This window comes from Leopardus geoffroyi, chromosome A1, assembly GCF_018350155.1.
Source record: "Leopardus geoffroyi isolate Oge1 chromosome A1, O.geoffroyi_Oge1_pat1.0, whole genome shotgun sequence".
NCBI lineage: Eukaryota > Metazoa > Chordata > Mammalia > Carnivora > Felidae > Leopardus > Leopardus geoffroyi.
This window is the reverse complement of record NC_059326.1, coordinates 138,045,397-138,069,563: the sequence shown is the minus strand read 5'-3', so window position 1 is coordinate 138,069,563 and position 24,167 is coordinate 138,045,397. Positions and strand designations below refer to the sequence as shown.

Here is a 24,167-nt window from a genome sequence, read left to right as displayed (position 1 = left end):
GCGCGGCCAGGAGTCGTAGGGGCGGGCTAGGGGGGCGGGACGATGTGGGGGGAGGAGGAGACGTGATCCCAGTACTGGACGGGTGTTGCTCTAGAGACCCAGACGGGTCCTGCTGAAGTGACCCAGTGTCTGTAGTACTTGGGCAGCAGAGACTGCGCAGCGGCAGGGGAAAAAACCTGGAAGTCCTCTCGGCTGCGGTGACGCGGAACGTTTTTTGGCCAAACCCCGAAAGAAGAAATCGGAAGTGACGTCGCGGTCAAAACAAGCCGGGGTTTGGGGGCCTGCAGTGAATCTGTGGCCGCAGATGGAAAGGCCCGACTCGCTGTCGGCTGTCGAAGGTAGTCGCGAGGCCCTGCGCGCCCATCCAGTAGGCTTCCGGCCCCTGTCCCCCGGACCCTCCCGCCGGGGGTGAACCAGAGTTTCCGCCTGAGCGACTTTTCGGGCCGAGCTGGCGGGTGGCTCCCGAGCGGACTTCCCTCCCTACAAGTGTCCCTTTCACGGGGCTTCTGCCCTGGGACACCTGTCGCCTGTGAGGCGTCATTTTCATAGCACCTTCCTTTCCTTGGTGGACAGTTTCAGGAGTAGGAAGAGCCAAGGGGCACCTGTTACTAGGATCCACTGCGGAATGTGTATCTCATTAGGTTTTCTCCCTTCATCCCTGGGCTCTGACCCATCGAGGTGATCCTAGCTCTCCTTGGCCGTCTGTCTTCTTCTCATCGCCTCTTACTCTCAATCCTATTTTCACCTCTCCTTCTCCAAGTCTTGAAAATCTTAGCTTAACCCGTCAATTTTGGCTCATCTCGTCTAGCGTATTGGCAGGACCAGCGTTCTGTTTTCACTCCCTCCTCGCCCCAGTTCTCCCCTCTCGAAGAGGGTAATTCCGCCTATATTATGACATGGAAGATGTTTAGAGCTAGAAAGAATATTAGAGATGCCGATTTCAACCGTCTTCGTTGTATAGATTAATAAAACGAGTCTCAGAAAACGTATATGACTTGTCTTTCCATTGTTGCACAGCTAGATAGTAGTGATGTTGAGACCGGAATGCCAGATCTAATTAGCAAGCCCCTGTTGGGCATCTCGCAGGGTCATTTTAGGATAGGAAATAATATGAAACAGTGTTAAACTTCATATCAGGAAACATTTCTGGAGCACCTGATGGGATCAAGCTCTGTTTTGTATGCAAAGATTAGTAAGAGTGGCCCCCAGCCTAGAGAAGTTTTCAGTTTCTTGGGAGTTTAAGTGGAAACATTCAAAGGAATGGTAAATGCCAAAATGGAAATAAATGGAGTGTGCTAAGAGAGCTCAGGGGATTACATTTAGGCCAGCTCTGGGTAGGAGTCTGTGGGAGATGGGTCGTCCCTCAGGAAATTTTCATAAGAGTCTATATTAAGTTGTTAACATTTTAACTAAACAAAAACTGAGAAGTATATCTTCAGAACATCATAACCAAAGCTTTGTAAAGCCTTTACCTGTCCAAGAATCAGGTGTTAAAGATGCCAATAGATGCCAATGGATACAATGAGTTTTATCTTAAATTCAAACTGAGAACCACTTATAAGCATAGCATGTTAAAAAATGAACTACAGGTAAGAGGTTAAAGTTTTCACTCAAATTTTTTAAATGTTTTAGCCGTTTTAGTTTATGGAATGAAGTCTTGGCACTTTAAAATTAGAAGGTGGTTTGGAGCTACTGGGTAGCTCAGTCGGTTGTCAGACTTCCGGTCAGGTCATGATCTCACAGTTTATGAGTTCAAGCGTCGCATCAGGCTTTCTGCTGTCAGCATGGAGCCCGTTTTGTGTCCTCTATCCCCCTTTCTCTGCCCCTTCCCCTGTCATTGTCTCTCTCTCTCTCTTTCTCAAATAAATACACACTTAAAAATCTAATAAATAAATTTAGAAGGTTGTTTAAATCTATCACTCAATGAAAAGGTCACCTACTTGAACTATGAAAATAACAAATGCCCAATTTTTGAGAGAAAGATACTATGACAGTTTTTTACAAGGTTTTCTCCCAACAGGAACTAGCTTCTTTCCATCTTGATGGAGTGCCTCCCACCCCTCTCTGGGCTTCGCCTGTAGCAGGAACTTCGGTTAGTTCTGAAAGCTGGGTAGTCCAAGATCAAGGTGCTAGCATGGTTGTGTTCTGGTGTGAGCCCTCTTCATGGTTCATAGCTTCCATCTTCTTGGTCTAACTTGGTGAAAAACCATGAAAGTTTATTTTCATTGTTAGCTTGATCTTCTGTCCACTTATCAATGTTCAGGAATAGGAGAAGGGAGAAAAGAGTAAAATTTGTTGGAACCTGGTGATGAAGGTAAAAATATGCCTGTATCTCATTTGGTGCAATTAGTGGCGATACCCCCATTTTACAGATGAGACTGAGACTTAGAGAGGTTGAATAATGTACCGGTTCACACAGCCAAGAAGTGGGGAAGCTTGGATTCATACCCAGGTGTCTGCCTCCAAACATTGTATGCTTACTGTTATGTATAGGGGCTTGTAAGAGCACTATGTGCATACTTGATTGAAAAATGATTATTTTGTGTATTATTACCTGAGTTGATATAATCTTTTTAATTTTTTTCTTTCAGATTTTTCAATATCTAAATTCCAAGAATACACTGGATACCACTCCTATAAAACAAAGAGGAAATCATGAAGGAATGTTTTAATCATTGAAACTACAGTTGAAGTCATGGCTACGTCAACAAATCTGGATATTGGAGCCCAGCTGATAGTGGAAGAGTGTCCCAGCACTTACAGTCTAACTGGCACGCCAGACATTAAAATAGAACATCAGCTGGACTCAAACGCAGAGGAAGGATCAGCTCAGGGTGTTGCCATGGGAATGAAATTCATATTACCTAACCGATTTGATATGAACGTGTGTTCTCGATTTGTGAAGTCCTTAAATGAAGAGGATAGTAAAAATATTCAAGATCAGGTTAACTCTGACCTGGAAGTGGCATCTGTCCTATTTAAAGGTTGCAAGTTATGGTATAAATATGTGCATTTGTTCTGTTTTTGTTTTTTTTGTGTTTTTTGTGTATGGTTTTGTTTTTTTGTTTTTTGTTTTGGTTTTTCCTTTCTGATCATGAGATTTTGAGTTTGGGAAGAGAGTTTGGAAGTCATCTTCTAATATGATTTTCTAGAATCTCACAGAAACCTAAATTAAATAATTTTCATGTTTTGTGATGTCTATAGTGTATGTTGATTTTTTAAAATTTTCTAGCTTGACCTTTATTTAGAAATTAAAGTTTAAAAAAAGTTTCTTTTTAAATGATAGAAGAAAAATTATTCGTGCCTTTTAAGAAATGAATTAGCTTAATATTCCCTATTCCATGAATATTTGATTGGCCTCAGTTTCCCATGCATTAATGCAGTGAAGTCTGCCATCATATTGTAGATTTATTTTTATAACAATCTACTGAATAAAAAAGCTGATTTCAAAATAAAATTGTTCGAAATTAATACAGATTTTTCCTGGAACTTTCACTATGATTATATAGATTTTTTTTTAATTTTTTTTTTTTTCAGCGTTTATTTATTTTTGGGACAGAGAGAGACAGAGCATGAACGGGGGAGGGGCAGAGAGAGAGGGAGACACAGAATCGGAAACAGGCTCCAGGCTCTGAGCCATCAGCCCAGAGCCTGACGCGGGGCTCGAACTCACGGACCGCGAGATCATGACCTGGCTGAAGTCGGACGCTTAACCGACTGCGCCACCCAGGCGCCCCTGATTATATAGATTTTTTAATAGCAAAGAATAATTTAATATCACTTGAGAAACAGTTGAAGATGTACCTCGTGTAATTCTCTTTTAATGTAAACATTGACATAGAACTTTGAAATGTTTTATCATTAAAATATTGTGTTAATGTGTTTAAATTTATTTTACTTAGCTGAATGCAATATCCATACATCTCCTTCTCCGGGAATTCAAGTAAGGCATGTCTACACTCCCTCTACAACAAAGCACTTCTCACCCATAAAACAATCAACTACTTTAACCAACAAACACAGAGGAAATGAGGTCTCAACCACACCTCTCTTAGCAAATTGTAAGTATTTCCCACTGATTTGTTAAAATATTCTTATTACTGGTATAATGCTTTCAAGAGTTTGGCCTTGAAACATTATTTTCTTTAAATGCATATTCTATTTGGAAAGCGATGTCTTGATAGTTTTAGTAATTTAAAATTTCACAATATTACTGCAGAGTCACATATTTCATGTTTTATATTTCTATGTTGAGAAAAAATACAGATTTTAATACAGATTTTGTATAGGCTTATACAAATACAGGTTTATATTCATACACATACAGATTTTTACCGGTTTTCATTCTTAAAACCTTTATAGTTTTTTTTTAATGTTTATTTTTGTGTGAGAGAGAGAGACAGAGTGTGAGCAGGGGAGGGGCAGAGAGAGAGGGAGACACAGAATCTGAAGCAGGCTCCAGGCTCTGAGCTGTCAGCACAGAACCCTATGCGGGGCTGGAACTCACGGAACGACAAGATCAGACCTGAGCCGAAGTCAGACACCTAACCGACTGAGCCACCCAGGCACTATTAAAACCTTTATAGTTTAACTATAAAAAAACAATTTGTTATTCTGAACTATGTGCAAAGTAAGAGAGTATTTTTACTTCACATTTTACTTTTAAACTAGATCAGTGATCAGCAAGTGATTTGTAGTAAAAGCTGAGTGATTTGTAATTTGGAATTTGACTATAATAATATGAATATGAAATTTCTCTTTTTAAAACCTTGAAGCCACAATTTTTAAAACTGGAATCATTCTAGAGGAAGTAAAATGAAGCTTTTCTATACAAATCAGAAAAATGTAGTATGGGTATGTTAATGAAGGAAAACCAGTTAGCAGTTTGACGTTAGGAACTGTATCTGAATATGTAATGTAAATGCATCTATATTCTAAAGCATGGTGAAATATTTGTTTTTACTTTGGAAACACTGTATCTCTCCTAATTTTGAATGGCATGCCCTAGCAGTTAAGCCAGGAGGAGTCCATGATTCTTACTTCACCTATTAGCCAAAGTTTCTACTTATTATATTTCCATGTGCTTCCTAATTGCTTTCCTTTCTATTAAGGCCGCTCAGTCATATTACTGAAGTCAAGGATCAAGTGATACTAATTACTAAGATGAACTCTCACAGAACAGTGCCTGTTTAGTTTTGTTGTAAAATAAAGATGTTGTCTTAAAATAAATAAATGAGGGGTGCCTGGGTGGGTCACTTAAGTTTCCGACTCTTGACTTCAGGTCGTGATCTCACTCATGGGATCAAGCCCCACCTGGGGGTCTGCGCTGATATTGAGGAGCCTGGTTGGGATCCTCTCTATCTGTCTGTCTGTCTGTCTGTCTCTCTCTCTCTCTCTCTCTCTCTCCCCCCCCTCCCTCTCTCCCTCTCCCTCTCTCCCTCTGCCCTTCTCTTTCTCTTAAAATAAATATATAAACTTTTAAATATAAATAAATGAATGAATAAATGAATGAAATAAAGATATTGTCGTAAAATAGTCCAACCATATGATTTTTGAGCTAAAAAGAAACACCTAGAGATTATGCAGTTCCCCTCCCTCATGTTATAGACAAAAACATTTAATTATTTACTCAAGGTCACACAGCTGATTAGCCACAATGAAGTCTGCATTCAAGAATTTACTCTGAAAGTTAGTTTTCAACTTACTAATTCCCATGGGTTAGAAAAAAACCCGTGGAGTCTTGAAATAATGGTCTTTGGGATTTCAGAGGATTCAGTCAATAAAAAGACAGAAGGTGTATCTTTGTGTGGTTTTAGACCCAGCATCCTTCTAAGTTTGGATATTGAGTTAGCATTTTAAAAATTAAATACCTAAACTGTTTCTTTGATTGATAAGATCAGTGGTGATTTGCATTAATAGTTGATCATAACAATTTGCCTGTTCATTGCTAATAATACTTTGTAGCTGTCAGAATTGCCTTAAACACAAACCGATCCTCAAATATAGGTATATTTTAAGTTATATTTTTTTAAACAATAAAATGAGAGTTTTTATTTTAGAAAAGAAAATTGCTGCACACATATGAATACTGACGTGATGAAAGTGTACCCTATAAGTCGAAAACTGTGAAGCTTTTTATGGTATTGTTTCAGCTCTCTCTGTTCACCAGTTGGCTGCTCAGGGAGAGATGCTTTACCTAGCTACTCGGATTGAACAAGGTAATAGCCTGTTCTTTTAAACGTACTTAAATTTTGTAGGGTTTATTACATTTTTGTTGTTTTATTTTGATACAGGAAAGTATAAAGACAAAAAAAATAGTTGCAAAATCTCACCAGGCAGATAACCCAATAGGTAGTAAAAAACAGACAAACAAAAAGTATATAAAGTATAAAAGTCACAGCTTCCCATACCATCCTAGCCTTGTTCCCAAAAGCAAATATTATAAATTTCTTATATTTTCAGAAAACTTTTCTAGAAAACATTTCTGTTTATTTTTGGAGTTCTGTATGAGAATATATATGTGCTTTTTTGTTGTTTACACAAGAGGGAAAGTATTGTACACACCGTATTACACTTTCCTTTTTTTCACTTAATATTTTGGACATCTTTCCATATAAGCACATAAAAATCTTTTTCATTCTTTTTAATAGTTTAACAGATCTATGATTTTGCACTGTATTGCTGCATACACATGTACCATGTTTTGTTTTTTTTTAATTTTTTTAAACGTTTATTTATTTTTGAGAGACAGAGGGAGACAGAGCATGAGCAGGGGAAGGTCAGAGAGAGAGGGAGACACAGAATCTGAAACAGGCTGCAGGCTCTGAGCTGCCAGCAACAGAGCCTGACACAGGTCTCACGGCCACGGACCTCGAGATCATGACCTGAGCCAAAGTCGGACACTTAACCGGCTGAGCCACCCAGGCGCACCGCATGTTTTTATTTTTTAACTAATCCTCTTGGAGGTGATTCCAATTTCTTGCTCTTAAATAATAGTCTTGCTTACGTTCCTTTTAAGTATGTAAATTCCTACAAGTATATTTGCCGGGTCAAAAGAAATGTGAATTTTTATTTATATATATATTGCCAGGTATTTGTCCTGTCCTTACACCAGAGTTAGAGTTTCTGTTTCCCCATACCCTAACACAAGATATTATCAGACTTTAATCTTTGCTAATCTCATGGGTGAAAAAATAGTCTCTCATACTGGTTTTGTTTCAGTTTTTTAAATTATGGTCTATTTAAGCTTTTTTGTGTGTGAACTGCCTGATATGTGTTGATTTATGTGAACTCTTATCTAAATTAAAGAAATTCACTCTTTGTTGTTTATGTTGCATTTTTTTTTCTAGTTTGTCATTTTCCTTTGATTCTGATGTTTTCAAACAAAATTTTAACATTTTGTAGTGGTAAATTTATTTTTTTTTTCCTTGAGTTTTATATCCTGCTTTGAAATGATTTCTACTTCAAAATTACAAATAAATTCACTCACATCTTATTCTACAATTTCTGTGGTTTGGTTTTTTTCACATTTCAATCTTTGACGCATATGGAATGTTTTGGTATAAGGAGGTAAAGGTCAAGCTTTACTTTTATTTTCCTTTTTCATAAAGTTAGCCAGTTATCCCAACATTACTGATTGAATACAGGGTGCATGATAAAAGAGGTGGGTTTTTTTTCATCATGTCATTTTCTTATAAGACATACTTCAGTATTATATTTCTTTTTGTTCATAAATATTTGAAGGTTTCATTCTCAGTCTACTAAATAAACTTAGGGGAAACCTGTGGACTTTATAACTAGTAAGGTGAATCTAGGAAACAAAATGGGGTTCAAGGTAGAATTGCATGGGACTGTGTTTCAGATTATTCTGTCTTCATCCCAATTATGTTAGTAAACCACCAAGAATGAAAAAAAATCAATGTTAGCTATAGAGTAGAAGATAATTTTAATAAGGTTTTGGAGGTTTTATAATATATGTATTTATATCATTGTAAGGGCTATTATATAATCTCGCCTCTATTGTGTTTCTCCCAACTACTCATTGAGATAAGCCAAGTATTATTCCGTGTATTGGAGAAATTAAATGATATGCCCAGAATCATAGTCCTGTAAAGTGACAGAGGCAGGATTCAGACTGGTCTGGTCTCCTGATCCCGAGTCCAGTCTTTTGTGGACTGCCCTGTACCTAGCGTTACGTCATGTGCAGTAGAAACACGCTGTTTGAACTGAGCTGTGTATACCGAAGCACATTTTAATACATTCACACCGCACCCTGCAACAACACTTAATAGGACTTCAGCAAATAAGTCGGCAGAAAGTGAACTTCAGTGAGTAGTAGTATCAACTTTTTAGAATGCCAGTATTTTCTTAATGATATTAATAGTTGGTTGTTAAATTAGATGACAAAAATTGCTTTTCTTTTAAATAGAAAATGTTATCAATCACACGGATGAAGAAGGATTTACTCCTCTGATGTGGGCTGCAGCACACGGGCAAATAGCTGTGGTAGAGTTTCTACTTCAGAATGTAAGGAAAATGCCTCAGAAAATGTATATGTACAGTTACTTAAGTCTGTAGTAAAGATTCTGTATCTTCAGCCAACTAGATGCAATGGTAGAGGATCCAAAACAATTTTACGTGCTTTTCATGTTCTTGTGGAACCTGGATCTAGCTGGGCAGACAAGACCAATCGTACGTGAAACAGCAAGAGAGAATTTAATGCCCAACTCCCTTGAGGTACAGTGGGAACAAAAGTACCGTCAGCTCTCTAGGACCAGCTTCGTGGAGGAGATGTAAATTGACTCCAGAGCAGAAGGACAGTTAGGACCGAGATAAAGGGAGGAAGGAAGGCATCCATGAGTAGAAATTTGCGTTATTTACCCCAGAACGTTACCTGACCGAAGTATTGAACTGAATTCTTAGTGACAGAAACAACAGTTTTCTTGTTTACATGAATTGAAAAGTCTTTTCTCTCCACTTACCACTCCAGGGTGCTGATCCCCAACTTTTAGGAAAAGGTCGAGAAAGTGCACTATCATTGGCCTGTAGTAAAGGCTACACAGATATTGTCAAAATGCTGCTCGATTGTGGAGTTGATGTGAATGAATATGATTGGGTGAGTTTATGCTACTGATTTTAAATACCGTAATAAACTCTAGGATTTACTTAGTTTGGAGAGACGTAATACATTTCACTAAACATTTGGAAAAATCATTAACTTAAACACCTGGAAGAAAAAGTTAATGGTGTAAACTCACTTGTGACAATCTGCTTTAAGTATTCTTCACAAAATATGAAAATTGCCTTAAACTGCTTTTACATGTCCATTTCTTAGTAAAACTCCTCAACGGCAACATTGAATTACTCAAATCTTGCTCACCTTGAAAACTAAATGAGCTTTTCCTTTTGCAGAATGGAGGAACACCTTTGCTTTATGCTGTACATGGAAATCATGTTAAATGTGTAAAAATGCTCTTAGGTAAGCCATTTTTAAAAGTGAAAATATTTAGAAAATACCATGTGAGGGGTTTATTTTAACTTCTTACAAGGTGGCCTCCCTTGGTATTACTCAGGAGAATCATTAATTACTATTAAACACGTGAATCCTTCTGGAACACGTGCTACCAGAGAGTTGCCTGTGTGAGAAGCAGCTCCAGCACACCTCACACCTGTGCTTGGAGCATTTGTCTTTGTTGCTTTCCTTTGGAGGATCACGGGTGAATCCACAGTTGTTTCCTCGATCCGTGGCGTCTTTATGCAGAAGTTCTCGCTATAGTTGTTGATGAGTTTCAGCTTTTCGAGAGGATGCCTGTTTGTTTGAAGTGTCTTCCCTCTGACCCACCGAAGTGAAATCTCTGCCCTTCGTACTTTGTCAGACCATCCTGAAGATACCCTCCACTTTGCTGAAAAGCTGTCCTGCTGTTTGCACATGAGCCAGTAATAGACAAACATGTCTACATTTTCATTTTATTTATGCAGATTTTTCTGTTTTGATACAGAAAATGGAGCTGACCCCACAATTGAAACTGACTCTGGGTATAATTCTATGGATTTAGCTGTAGCCTTGGGCTATAGAGGTGGTAAGTATTTTAGAACTGTCAGATTGTATTTTTTTTTTTAATTTTTTTTTAACGTTTATTTATTTTTGAGACAGAGAGAGACAGCATGAACGGGGGAGGGTCAGAGAGAGGGAGACACAGAATATGAAACAGGCTCCAGGCTCTGAGCTGTCAGCACAGAGCCCAACGCGGGGCTCGAACTCACAGACCGCGAGATCATGACCTGAGCCGAAGTCGGACGCCCAACAGACTGAGCCACCCAGGCGCCCCTGTCAGATTGTATTTTAGTTGGTAGAGCTGTATAAATAGTGCAAACTGTGGTCTAAACCATTTTCATCACTTGTAGTCCTAAAACATGATATGTTATCCTAACTCCTGACAAATACTTTTAACTGTGGGCGAAATCAACAAATTCTTACCAAAAAAAAAAGAGTTTGTTACTGTTACTTTTCACCAACCCAAATAACTAGTTGCTAGAGTGCACACCTATTTATGTACAAGATTTGTTTAACATTTTGTAACAAATTATTTACAAAATGCTTTCTGGTCGCCCTTTCTCTGTTCTTTAGAACAAACTTTGTGCAAGAACAGAATCCAGTAACTTAGACAATTACTAAGTCCATGACAGACTAAGTTTTAAGTGTGTTAAGTATTGCATGCAATCGTATCACCCTCAGACTACGAGTATATATTACTAGGGTATATCCTCAGAATATGATGAATAACTATTTTAAGAAAAAGTTGATGGGGGTGCCTGGGTGGCTCAGTCGGTTAAGCATCCAACTTCAGCTCAGGTCATGATCTCGCGGTCCGTGAGTTCGAGCCCCGCGTGGGGCTCTGTGCTGACAGCTCAGAGCCTGGCAGAGCCTGGCGCCTGCTTCAGATTCTGTGTCTCCCTCTCTCTCTCTGCCCCACTCCCCACTCGCGCTCTGTCTCTCTCTCAAAAGTAAACACTTAAAAAACGTAAAAGAAAGAAAAGAAAAAGTTGATGTTAAGTTGAATTTGATAGTTCTGTTTAAAATTGTATAATCAGTATGCTGTGGTCTTGATAACCTATCTCTTCTAGTTCAACAGGTTATTGAGTCACATTTGCTGAAGCTGCTTCAGAATATCAAGGAGTAGACACAGTCATCAGGAAGTGTCGTCTGCCCTTTCTTTTACTTTTTGGCTCTTATAAATGATAGTTTTGTTTACTTATAAATTTTTACCTCAGTTGCAAAATTTACTGGTTTTGGTAAGTTTTAATAAATATTCCTCTCAGCAATTCACTGGTTTATAATAAAATTAATATTGATGCTTTTTTATAAATGTGTTTTACTGCATATTTAAAGTTATAAATTAATGTTTTGTGGCATGTAAATTTTTATGGTACAGATAGTTATCTGTCTTTGTATCAAGTGCTGTAATTTAACATTTTCAAAAATTATTCTACCCTATTTGTCTTCACTCTTGTATTAACTCATTGACTTCACATAGGTTTGCTATAAATCTATAGAAAAAAAATTTGTTATTGTTGAATTCAAAAATGCACAGTGTGATTGTTTACAAAATGATGTTATAAATAAAGTACTTTTTCTGTTTGCATGCTAGTTTTTTTTTTTTTAATTTTATAAGATTATTGAGGAATTACTTTAAGATTTTGGTTTAACCCTTCTGTCCTGCTAGGATACTCCATTAGATCAAACAGTATAATTAAAATAAATCAAATGTAAGTCAATCAACAAAGATTTGATTGTCATTTTTAGAAGTATATTTAGAATATTTTTCTCTTGTAAATAAGTTTTTCAGTAGGAAAAGTCCTCCATGAAAGAAAAGTCAGCCCTTCAATAAAAGTCAATTAAATGCTCTTTAATTCCACTGAAGGAGTACTATAAATATAAATATTGGTTTTAAAATAAAAGATAACCGAGATATAAAAAAGGACCGTAACATGATTGAAACCTTTTAGATGTACATTTAGAGAGAAAATACAATCATTTAATAAAAGGGATACAACCTAAAGAGAACTATATAAATATTCTTTGGTTAAAGGAATCTTCTTTTTTGTACAGATTTTCCTCTTCAGACAGTTAAGCCTTTTTGCTGGAGTGAGAGCTATGTAATGCTAGCTGTGTGCACAGGAATAAAATTCACCTGCATAACCTCGTCAGTGACTCCAAACAAGAAACTTGATTATTGGTGATTTTATATTTAATGGAATTGAAATTACAATTGGATACATAATTATTACATTCACAGTAGACCATCCCAAACTCATTGCTTTCTGAGTTGTCCCTGTGAAAAGGATAGACCACCGTTTGATACCTTTGCCCCATGTTTTATTTTTTATTCATAAATTCAGTGAAATTGCTCTCCATTCAGACATATTTGCTCATATTACATTATGGGCCTGGAAAGCATCTCAACATTTTACATGTGTCCATTATGTTTCTTTTTCACATCCACTGAGAATAGTCGGACCTATTACATATACCAGAATCAATTCATGGAAAGTGTCATAAAGTCCTTATTGGTACTCAGTCCGTCTTCTGTTCACTGTCTCTTGTCCAAAAGGTTAAATATTTGAAATAAGAAATTTCCCCTCAACAGTCATTCAATCCTTCAATACACATTTATTGAGCTCATACGCCATGTTAGATTTGGGTTGGACTCAGGAGATGCAGTAGTGGGGACCCACAGGGACATTTTCACTGCCCTGCCTTGAAGATCTTACATAGAATCTGCCTCTGGGGAGCCTGGGCGGCTCACTTAAGGGTCCAACTCTTGTTTTGGGCTCAGATCATGATCTTACTTTTCATGGGATTGAGGCCCAAGTCGGACTCTGCACTGACAGTGCAGAGCCTGCTTGGGATTCTCTCTCTCCTTCTGTCTCTGCCCCTCCACCACTCACACGTGTGTGTGTGTGTGTGTGTGTGTGTGTACACGTGCTCCATTTCTTTCTTAAATAAACTTTTAAAAAAACCCAAAACTCCTCCCAGCGAGTTTGGTTTTGTTCAAAATCATCTGTTGTCCCACACATCCTGAGGACAAGTTAAAAATGCCAAGTGTCGGGGCTCCTGGATGGCTTAGTTGGTTGAGCATTGGACTTCTGCCCAGGTCATGATCTCAAGGTTCATGGGTTCGAACCCCACATCAGGCTCTGTGCTGACAGCTCAGAGCCTGGAGCCTGCTTTAGACTCTGTGTCTCCCTCTCTCTCTGCCCCTCCCCTGCTCACTCGCTCGCTCTCACTTGCTCTCTCAAAAATAAACATAAATTTAAATGAATGGTTAACTGAGGCATGTTCAAGGCCCTAAAATGCCTGGTACTGGGTTTATCACACACTGTCCTGCTGTGTCCCCACATTAGTCCTCCTTATGGACACAACAGAACCCTCTATGTCCTGAGGAGAAACAGAGGGCAGAGGATCTGAGAGTAGCAGAGGCTCCACTCTAAAGACAATTGGGGGGCGCCTGGGTGGCGCAGTCGGTTGGGCGTCCGACTTCAGCCAGGTCACGATCTCGCGGTCCGGGAGTTCGAGCCCCGCGTCGGGCTCTGGGCTGATGGCTCAGAGCCTGGAGCCTGTTTCCGATTGTGTGTCTCCCTCTCTCTCTGCCCCTCCCCCGTTCATGCTCTGTCTCTCTCTGTCCCAAAAATAAATAAATGTTGAAAAAAAATTTTTTTTAAATAAAAAAAAATAAATAAATAAAGACAATTGGTTCTGGGATGCATGATGGAATCATCTGGAGGGCGGTTGAAATGCTAACCGGTTGAAATGCTCATATGGAGGCGGTTGAAAATGCTAAGGCCGGGTCTCCCGGAGAATCTGTTTTATTCATCTGGGATGCCAAGTGGGGGCATGTAATAGCTTCCTGGGCAATTCTCATGTACAGCCAAGAGTGCCAACCTTGCTGTGGCTGGTAGAAGCAGCATGTTCCAAACCACATTCTAACATTTGCCTTTCACATTGCCACCCTGTCTACAAAGTAACGTTAAGAAAGAACCTAGCTTATCCTTTCTCTCTAGCCTGTTGGTGCATGCTCTCTTTTATAAAGGTAAACATGAATAACACATGAATAACTCAGCTTTTGTCCTTCAATGAGCTGTTAGTTATAACTGCACATCTTTTATTAATTTGTGTTTCCGAAAGATGCATTTCTGATGCCATACAATTGTTAACTTATTTTGCTTATCTTTTGGATAAGAAAAGAGCCCTGAACACCCGGGACAGTAGTCTATTACCAACAAATGCCAAAGAACTTGTTATTCCTTTGTTCTAGGATTTCCTTCGGGACACGGATATTGACTAAAGTACTGGCCATCCAGAATTCACACTGGCTCACGGGTTCCTCCACAAGGACAAGGCTGGGTAACCCTCTTCCATGATGTGTGCCTGTTATGAAAACTTTGATCTTCTCGTACGTGGTGACGCTGTGTTTGCCCCTCTGCCAAGGAGACTGTCAACAAAAATGAAGTCAATCACATGTACCCCTGTCTCAGTGATCTCCTGCCTCCGACGTCCCTCAGCCACTTCAGGAACAGGTTGGTGGTATTTAGCCAAGAGCTCGTTTGGGCCAGAGTTTGGCCTTACTGCCTTCTTCAGAGAATAAACCACTCCCTTTGTGCCATTCTAGGTTCTTCTTAGAAGATACCGTTGCCTTCCCTGTGTCGATAAGATGACTGGGGCCCTCCCCAAGAAAGCACCATGTACTGTGTGTGGTCAGCTTTCACACAGCCTCCTACATGGGGGAAAAGTCAAATACAGCAGCTGCTGTTGGCTTACGAGAAACAGTAGAACACAAATGTCAAAGTTTGTGCCAGGTGCTGAAGTCACGGCCCCTGCACCTCAGGATCTAGCCAGGGAGAGAATGCAGTACAAATTCACTAACCTCAACGCAATATGCAGTAATTGATAAGAAGAGTTGATGTCAAATAGGAATTGATTTGGGAAAGAAACTTACTTCTGTGGCTTCAGGAAGCCAAGGTCAGAATCCCTGACCTTTATCTTTATTTTTTCTGAATATAAAAGTAACGTGTACTTCTCGTATCTGTCAGAATGCTTTCAGGTGTAAAATAAAACCCACTTGAGGTGGCTTAAACAAATAAGTACATGTATTTGCTCACATAGGAGGAAGTCCAGAGTTGGGAGGACTTCAAAGTTGGCTGACATAGCAAAGCAACAATGTCAGGTAAGACCCAGGTTATTTTGGTCTCTGCCCTCTGTGGGCCACAATTCAGCCCTGTCCTAAAGCTGGTTCCCCTCAGGGCCATGGTGTGGTGTCTAATAACAAGGGCCATATGCTTCTCCATTTCTGTCTAGTTCAATGAGAGAAGGAGGTGTCCCACCCCACTTCCAGAAGAGTGAGGAAGAACTTCTCCGGAAGTTTCCAGAAAACCACTCCTCTAGTCTCATTTATGACAGGCTTACATGCTCGTTCCTGAACCAGCTATGGAGATTAAGACTAGCTGAGCATCTACCAGTCATACCCAACTCAACTGAGAGCCCGCATCTTCTGTAGCACTTGGGCTGAGTGGGGAGAAACACCAGCATCTGTTAAGAAGGGGGAAAAGGGGAACAAACACAATACCTATGGAGAGCCCTGACCAGGAGCCATAAGTAGATAAGCAAAAGAAGAGAGAATGGAATAATAAACAAATGCTTGATTGATTTGAAAGAAGGAGGAAGCAAGAAATATGGAAACATAGATAGGACAAATAGAAAACAATTAGCAAGATGGTAAACTTAAATTCAACATTAAATGTACAAGGACTAAACATTACAGTTAAAAAACAAAGGTTGAGAGGGGCCTCTGGGTGACTCAGTTGGTTAAGTGTCTGACTCTTGAACTCAGATCAGGCCTTGATCTCAAGGTGGTGAGTTCAAGCCCCGCATTGGGGTCCACGCTGGGTATAAAGCCTACTTAAAAAACAAAAACAAAACAAAGAAAAGACAAAGGTTGACAGACTGGACCAAGGAAACCAAGCAAGAATCACCATTTGCTATTTTAAAGAAACAAACTTTAAATATAAGGATGAAGATAGATTGGAAGTAAAAAACTAGGAAAAGATACCATAAACATCAACAAAAGGATGTTGATTTGGCCACATTAATATTGGCATCTCAAACTTCAGGTGCCTAAAATAGCCAAAACTTGAAGAAGTTCTTCTTGAAGAAGAACAAAGTTAGAAGAGTAAAATGGTCAGATATCCAGACTTACCATATAAAGCTACAGCAGTTAACACAGGCAGTGACAAAACAAATAAACCAATGATATAGAATATAGTCTAAAGAAGGATCTGCACCTGTGTGTCAGCTAATATAGACGAAGTTACCACTGTGATTCAGTGGAGAAACAATGCCTTTTCAACACAGCTTTTTAATCTCTGAAAACTTTGTATGCTGCCTAGTAGTCATGGGTAACTGCATTCACATGGAGCTTTGTAAGTAGAAAATATGAACTATTATTCCCTTTTGCTTAAAAATAACTGTCTTAGAACTCTTTTTTTCTTCTTTTGTGCATAGATGTAAGTAAACAGAAGACTAGTTGATTCATCTTAAAGTGTTCCAGTGTATCCCCAAAACTGATTTGATTTGTCATTTGGGTTCTAGCTTTGGGCTTTATGTTAATTTTTTCAGAGCGTATATATTTTATTTTGTGTAGTTAGATTCACCAATACCTTTGTGCTCCCAAGACAATGTCTCAAATCGCCTCCCTTTAGAGAAGCAAAGAAGTCAGGGTGCGTTCTTTCCTAGCTTCCCCACCCTCCTTACCCCAGCCTCCCCTGGCGACTAGAGTGCAAGTGTGTTATGGAGCTTTAACCAGATACTCTGAGATGTGTCATACAATAACTGGCCGCCAAGTGGCAGTCATGATGCAGTACGAATGTGACACTGACCCCTCCAGAAAGGATCCAGAAACTGTCAACCTCAAAAACACCTAGGAGCTGGTGAAATAAATGATGACCTGTTTGAAGCAAAATATAACTACAAGAGTTTATTTTTTTTTATTAAATGTTTTTTTTAACGTTTATTTATTTTTGAGACAGAGAGAGACAGAGCATGAACGGGGGAAGGGCAGAGAGAGAGGGAGACACAGAACCAGAAGCAGGCTCCAGGCTCTGAGCCATCAGCCCAGAGCCAGACGTGGGGCTCGAACTCACGGGCCGCGAGATCGTGACCTGAGCTGAAGTCGGACGCTTAACCGACTGAGCCACCCTGGTGCCCCAAGAGTTTATTTTAAATGGGGATCAGATAATAATGCCAGGAACTAGGTTATATTTTAATTCTAGCATTAGAATTCTCCAGGAGGGAAGCCTTGAGACACAGGCAGCATCCTCAACCCCATAAATGAAGAAGACTCTCTCTCTGTCTTTACCTTTCTCTCTCCTACTGACCTGGGTATGTGAGCCCAAGTGTGCCATGTACCCTCCAGGACTTGTGAGTAATAAATCTTGTTTTTTTCGCTGTTCCCTGGTGTTGTAGTTGAGCTGTAATTTGCAGACATAATAGGAGCCCCAGGGCAGGCGCGGTAGGTGCAGGTGGGGGAAATGTCCGTGAGGGTTGCCAGGGATAGAAAAGGTTGCAGGCATTCCTAGCTGATAGGATCACCATCAATCAGCTGAGACTAACAGAAAACAACTGGTGTAATAGCCCATACCATTATTTTATGTGTGTGACCTTTTATAGTTTGTGGCATAGATAGAAACTTAACAACACGCGCTTTATTTCCTTCCTCTCCATTCCAGCCTTCTGTCGATCTGTCCTCACTGCATATTTTATAAGCACACAAATCAGTATGATTCAAATATCCCTAAAAAGACAGCCAAATCTTCAAAGAGGTTAATAAGACATGACCTAGTGCATGAAAAGGAAAAAAAAAAAAAAAAAAAAAGATGGTTTCAAAACGACCAAAATGTCAACATGGTTTGAAAGAATCTAATTAGCAATACAGATACAAAGATGCTACCCTTGTGATAAGCTTGATTAACAAAACAATGAAGCCTGTGAGAAAAATTTGAGTGAAACATTCCGGTGTTGAAAGCTTATCTTTGATGGGCTGGAAACGCCATGAAAATTAATCCTGAACCATTTCCCAGTTGAGAAAGATTTTGTTTATCCTTCTTTGCTAGAGTGGGAGCCAACAATTCTGATGGTTTGGATTAGCTCTTAATATTCCTAGCCATTGGGGTATTCAAATCACCGGTGCGTTCTTGGCGACAAGCTGTCTCACCACAGACAGCAGGAACAAAGGAACGAAGTCTTCTCCACGCAGAAGTCACAAGGCTTCTCTCTCACTTGGACCAGTGGCCTTTAGTCAGAAACAGGCAAAAGGATGTAGTAACCCCAGGGCATCCGCACACCAAGGAGATCTGCGCTCTACCCTTCCGTCCTCGTCAGTTATCAGGGTTTCCAATGTGCTCAGCTGCGCACTGAGTTTTCCAGGCTTCGAGTCCGTTAACCCCACCCATTAGGCATCTCAGTCACATGAAACAAAACAAAACTACACTGTTGAAGCCCAGGCCACGTGACAGTGACAGAGAGAGAGAGGCCAAGGTAGGGTGGATAAGAGGCTCATGCAGTTTTTAAGGCTTGTCAGAGACAAAAAGAATGTTTTCATCTGGAGAACTATTTTAGACTGGAAAAAAATGCGTGTGTTCATGTATTCATTCACTCTATAAATCCATTCACTTTACAAACTGTTCTATGTAAGATTTATGCCATAGTGAAAACAATGAGAGTTTCAGAATCAGATGAACCCGGATTCAACTCCTGACTTTGGCAATGCTTTTCCTGAGCCCAAGTTTTCTCACCTGTAAAAATTAAAAAACTAATACTGTCTGAGGGTTTTTCTAAAGATTTGAGATAATGTTCATACTAGCACATGATAATTAATAAATGAGAGCTATAATTATTGCTATTATATTATTATTAACATTACCTCTATCAAGCAACACCAGCCCCCAGTTCAATCCTGCATGTTTTCATAAGGATGGTTCTTCCTCTCAGTCAGCTTCTTTAGCCTGACGGAGACAAATCCTACTAGCTTTTTACTACCTCGTCTCAACCATGGGAGATCTCACCCCCTGACCAAACTTGAGTCAAGCTCCTCTGAGCCCTCTTCTTGTTTTGACCTTGACTTTGGCTTTGGTCTGCTGCCCTTGACCTTGGCCTGCTGAGTCCAGTCTTGGCACAAAGCTCCTAAGCCAGTTTACTAAGAATCCCTTGCCCTTGATAGTTGGTCATGTTGGCCTGCATTAGCAAGGATCCCCCTACCCTTGAGGGCTAATCAAGTTCCTCTTAGTAACTTTCCATCCATAGACCCCCTCACTCTGCTCACTGGCTGTACATCCCCAGTTGTCTTTGCTTATAGGTGGACTTGAGTTCACTCTGTCTTCCTACTGAAATAGTCTCAAATGAAGTCGTCCTTAGCATTTTAACAAGTGTCAGAATAAGTTTTCCTTTATGCCCTTTATCTCTGCATGTCTATTTCTTTCTTTCTTTTTTTTAATGTTTATTTTTGAGAGAGAGAGAGAGAGAGCATGAGTCGGAGAGGGGCAGAGAGAGAGAGGGAGACAAAGAATCTGAAACAGGTTCCAGGATCTGAGCTGTCAGCACAGAGCCCAACGCGGGACTCCAACTCGGGAACAGCGAGATCATGACCTGAGCTGAAGTCGGAGGCTTAACCAACTGAGCCACCCAAGGGCCCCCTCTGCATGTCTATTTCTGACTATTGATCCCCCTGAAGCCCAGCCACCACTAATCTACATGCCACACTGGACAAATACCCATCTTCTGAAACGGAAACACCGAAAGCCTTGAAGAAAGTGCAGCTGGCTCCCTCCAGGCCAGACCTCCTCCACGTGGCCAGCCCGCACCACCCGTCACCCAGAAAAGCTCACTTCTGCTCCTCACCCTAGCCTCTGTCCCTCCTTGCAAGCCTGCCTTTGCCCTCTCTCAATTAATCCCTCTGATTAAGCTCACCCATTTTGTTTTCTTAGTCCCTCAGTCCCTGCTGGCTGACTCACTCACAGCTCCGATAGCAATCCTGTTAGGGGCGAGAGCTGACCCTGAGTGCAGGCCCTTCCTCTCAGAGCCACACTTGTAGTGAATTGGAGGCTTTTGTTGACAGAATCTTGGAGTTGGCAGAGGCCCCAGGGTTCATCTGATTCTGCGTTTTCCTGCTGATAACAATGAGCCGGAGCCCTTGTTAAACACACATTGCCAGGCATCTCCCCTGGGTATTCCAGATCTGGGCCGGAGCCCAGGAATTTGGGTTTTTAAGAAACACTCCAAGGGACTCTCATATTTAGAGAAGATTGGGAGACATCGGAATTTTGTGATCCTGACCATTTTATAGAACAGGAAATGGAGGCCTGTAGAGGGGCGGTGACTCACACAAGGGTGCTGACGACCGCCTTAGCAGATCCGAGCCTAGGTTCACGATTCCAGCCCGGTGCCGCCACTGTGCCCACTGTGCCATTAGTCACAGGTGCCTGCTGGAGGACACAGGAGGTCTCGGGCACCGTGTCGGCAGGCAGGCGAGGAGTCGACTGAACCAGTAATCACTTTCTCCTCGTAGTGCCTTTCGTCACTAGACTTTGTAACGAGACTCCCTCCTACGTTAGGAACAGGAGACCAGCAGGCCTTGGGGAGTAATGACTGCTGCTTCCCTGTGCAGGAATGCCAGCTGTAGTCTCCAGTACCCTTGAACTAGAGTCACTTTATCCATCTAGGCCCCAGCTTCTTCAGGTGTAAAACAAGGTAACTGGACTAGAGTAGGATCTCAACACTTTTCCCAAGAAAGAGAGGCCCCTGACGGGCACAGGAGCTAAGAGTGGAGTTACAGTAAGAGAGGAGTCAGGGCTGACCGCGCTGAAGAAAAAAGAGGAAGGAAAGAGATCTGTAAGCAGTTCTCAGAGGCGAGCCATCGTGGAGTGGGAAGGGGGTGCAACAGGGAGATAGGAAAGCTCTCTCTGGGGTGGGTTCCTCCAACCTGGGTACTGAAGGAACCTCTGCACACTTGGAAAATTACTGCAGGCCCCAACTCTCACCAGGTTACCATCATTTTAATTTTTACTAAACTGTTATTTCAACACATACAACCATGAAACAATGTATAAACTCCAGGGTGATAGATTACTATGTAACTGAAGAAAAAGAAAGAAAGAAAGAAAGAAAGAAAGAAAGAAAGAAAGAAAGAAAGAGAGAAAGAAATCAGTTGCCAGAAAGGTAGTAGAATTCAGATTTGTAACAGTAATTTAAAGTGATGGGTAAGTGAATGAGTAATACAATTGCCAATTGGGGGATAATGGTAGAAAAATGTTAGCTCAGTTTTGGGTCCTATAATGTAGTCTGTTTCTTTTTTTCTTTTTTCTTTTTTTAATGTTTATTATTTTTGAGAGAGAGAGAGAGAGAGAGAGAGCGAGCACAGGCTCCAGGCTCTGAGCTGTCAGCACAGAGCCCGACGCGGGGCTCGAACTCACAGACCGCAAGATCATGACCTGAGCTGTAGTCGGCAGTCCAACCAACCGGGCAACCCAGGCTTCCTGTAGTCTGTTTCTATATTGTGAGTCTGAAAACACAACTCCTGAGAACACCTGTTTACATACAAAACAGGAGTGTTGATACATCCCTTTGTTTGTAGTTCAGGAGAAACACACCTTTCACTTAACCAACACTCTAAGCGAGCAACGCAGATGTCGCTTGAAAACTCTAACGTTCTCTTCTTCATTTGAAGATACCAGTGTGTATTCAGTGGGCAACTAAGCCAATTATTGTTGTATTCTGGTACAGAACCATTCTTCAGGGCATACTTCCTACTGAAATGATTTTTTAAATCAATATTTAAAGTTGATATTTTCAAAGAGTGAGCCACAGTGCGCCTCCACTGGAAACGTGGAGCAGATGAGCAGAAGTTAACCAGTATTTGCTTTTAGGAGACTCAGGTTTAAGTCCCGTTCTGCCACTAACTAGCTTTCGACGGTTGGACAGGTGTTCATATCTCTGGGCATCGGTTTCCTCGACTATAACATGGTCCTACAAATCCCATTCACCTCACAGACTCCCCACAAAAGTTGATGAGACAGTGTATTGGAAGGTGCTTAAACAACGCTCATGCTGCTTACAAAAGGAGAAAACACGATCACAGGGGCAGGGGCAAGTGGCTGCAGATTTCCCCCCAGGCGCTTGAAAAGTCCTAGCCAGTCATTCCTGAGTAGCACGGGACAGACATGAGTATCTCCTGGTCCTTCTGGTCCTTCCTGTCAGGGCCACCTCGGAGCAACTTAGGGTGCTGATCGTCAGGTTAGCGGGCTGAAAACACCTCCCTCCCGTGGAATTAGGGCCTGTTCACTGCTGCTCTCTGCTGCCCTCTGCAGTATGGAAGTTGGTCTTGCATCACATGGAGTCGGCCTCAAGCGAGGAAATGCACACGCCCACTGTCCTGGGCATCCCAGCTCCACATTGCAGCGCCGCCTCTCCCCACCTACCCCACCTCCTCAGAAGCCCACTTCCCGAGGCTTGTCCTGAGTGATTGCAGACCCTCAGGCGTCCAGGCCTCACGTAAGCCTCTCTGTTCATCTCTCAGTCTGCACAATTCCTTCTCCCTCCCTCTTGGTTGTTAGTTAAGACGATGTGTTTTAGGGCCCGGAGAAAGTTCCCTCACATCTGCTGACCTGCGGTGGAATGATTTCCAGTTACACAGCAGCCACTGAGGTAATGAAGACATTCTGTGTTGTTCTAATTCCATTGTAATGGCACTGATCTAAGGCGATGTCTAATTCTATTTTAGTGATTAGTTTTTGCATTAGGTTTTGAATACCTTTCAGGACTGTCACACTAAATAAGCACTGACTTTTTAAAAGTAGCTTCCTTTCTTGTGTGCTGCTCACGGCCTCATTATCATTTAGAGTAGAGAAGTGATTCCCAAATGAACCACCCAAGGTATGCAAGAGACTCCAGTGGGGTCAGGGGAAAAAAAAAAATTAGAACTTTCATTTTTATATAGTGTATTTAATTTCACCCTTCTTAAATTTTAATTTTAGACAATGCTTTACAATACATCAAATATTTGGTGGACTAGCACACGTATAGATTTATCAATAAATATTTGCATGCCATGGGGGAATGACAATTTTATTTCATTTATTTATTTTGTTACTGAAGGCATATACAATCATAAAAGTTTGGAAGTCTCTATTCTAGAAGAGTATGTATCATCCCATTCATCCTGTGTTTCACAGTCACCAAGGGAGCTTTTCAAAAATTTTTACCATGCCCCAAACCCATCCTGGACTCAGTGAGCCAGTCTTCAGGAGGGAGGCATGGGATATGTGAACTCTTAAAAAGTACCTCCTCATGATTCTGATACAAACTCTCTTGCCAAAAATTACATTGTTCTCCAGACTGTAAGCTCACCAAGGGCCAGACTCTGTCAATCTGTCTTGTTCACTGTTGTATCTACAGGCTCTAGCACACTGCCCGACACAGATGTTCCATGAACATTTGCTGAAGGAAGGAGTGATAAGCAAATGAACCACAGTCAGGAGGGAGAAGGCCACAGATAACTCCTCCAGCCTTTGCTTTCATCCTTAATGTTTTTATTTTTATTTATTTTTTTAAGGTTTTTTTTTAATGTTTATTTATTTTTGAGACAGAGAGAGAGAGAGAGAGAGACAGAGTGCGAGCGGGGGAGGGGCAGAGAGAGAGGGAGACACAGAATCTGAAGCAGGCTCCAGGCTCTGAGCTGTCAGCACAGAACCCCACATGGGGCTCAGACTCAAAGTGCAAGATCACGACCTGAGCTGAAGTCAGACACTTAACCGACTGAGCCACCCAGGTACCCTGTCATCCTTAATGTTTTTATATAATAGTTTATGCTTTTGAGAACCCATCATATATAAAACTGAGTAGTTTTTAAGTCACTTTAGTAAATGTGTATTTAATATTTAAAGTCAATGAAGTATTTTAGCATTGTTTAGCATTTAGTATTTCCTATTACAAATTACAGTATGTAAAAAAAGTTTTCCTACATACAGCTTTATTCTATATATCCTATTATATGCACAGGGGAGAGTCCTCGAATGAGATTTCTAAATCAAAGAGTAGGGACATTTTATTTTTATTATTATTT

General features: G+C 40.7%; 1 protein-coding gene across 2 annotated transcripts; it reads left to right on the top strand.

The window, feature by feature from the left end:
- The first annotated feature begins 16 nt into the window (after nt 1–16).
- On the top strand, nt 17–11,642 carry ANKRA2 (ankyrin repeat family A member 2). 2 transcript variants are annotated; one of them, XM_045495374.1, is made up of 9 exons: nt 17–338; nt 2,592–2,984; nt 3,903–4,061; nt 6,153–6,218; nt 8,429–8,526; nt 8,990–9,115; nt 9,412–9,478; nt 9,999–10,079; nt 11,125–11,642. In XM_045495374.1, the coding sequence occupies exons 2-9, from the start codon at nt 2,696–2,698 to the stop codon at nt 11,178–11,180; spliced, it is 942 nt and encodes a 313-aa protein (XP_045351330.1). In that variant the 5' UTR covers nt 17–338; nt 2,592–2,695; the 3' UTR covers nt 11,181–11,642. The 2 variants fall into 2 exon arrangements, with proteins under 2 accessions (XP_045351330.1, XP_045351334.1); XM_045495378.1 differs by lacking the exon at nt 9,412–9,478 and having other exon boundaries at nt 25–338; nt 11,125–11,177.
- Nucleotides 11,643–24,167: the final 12,525 nt, after the last annotated feature.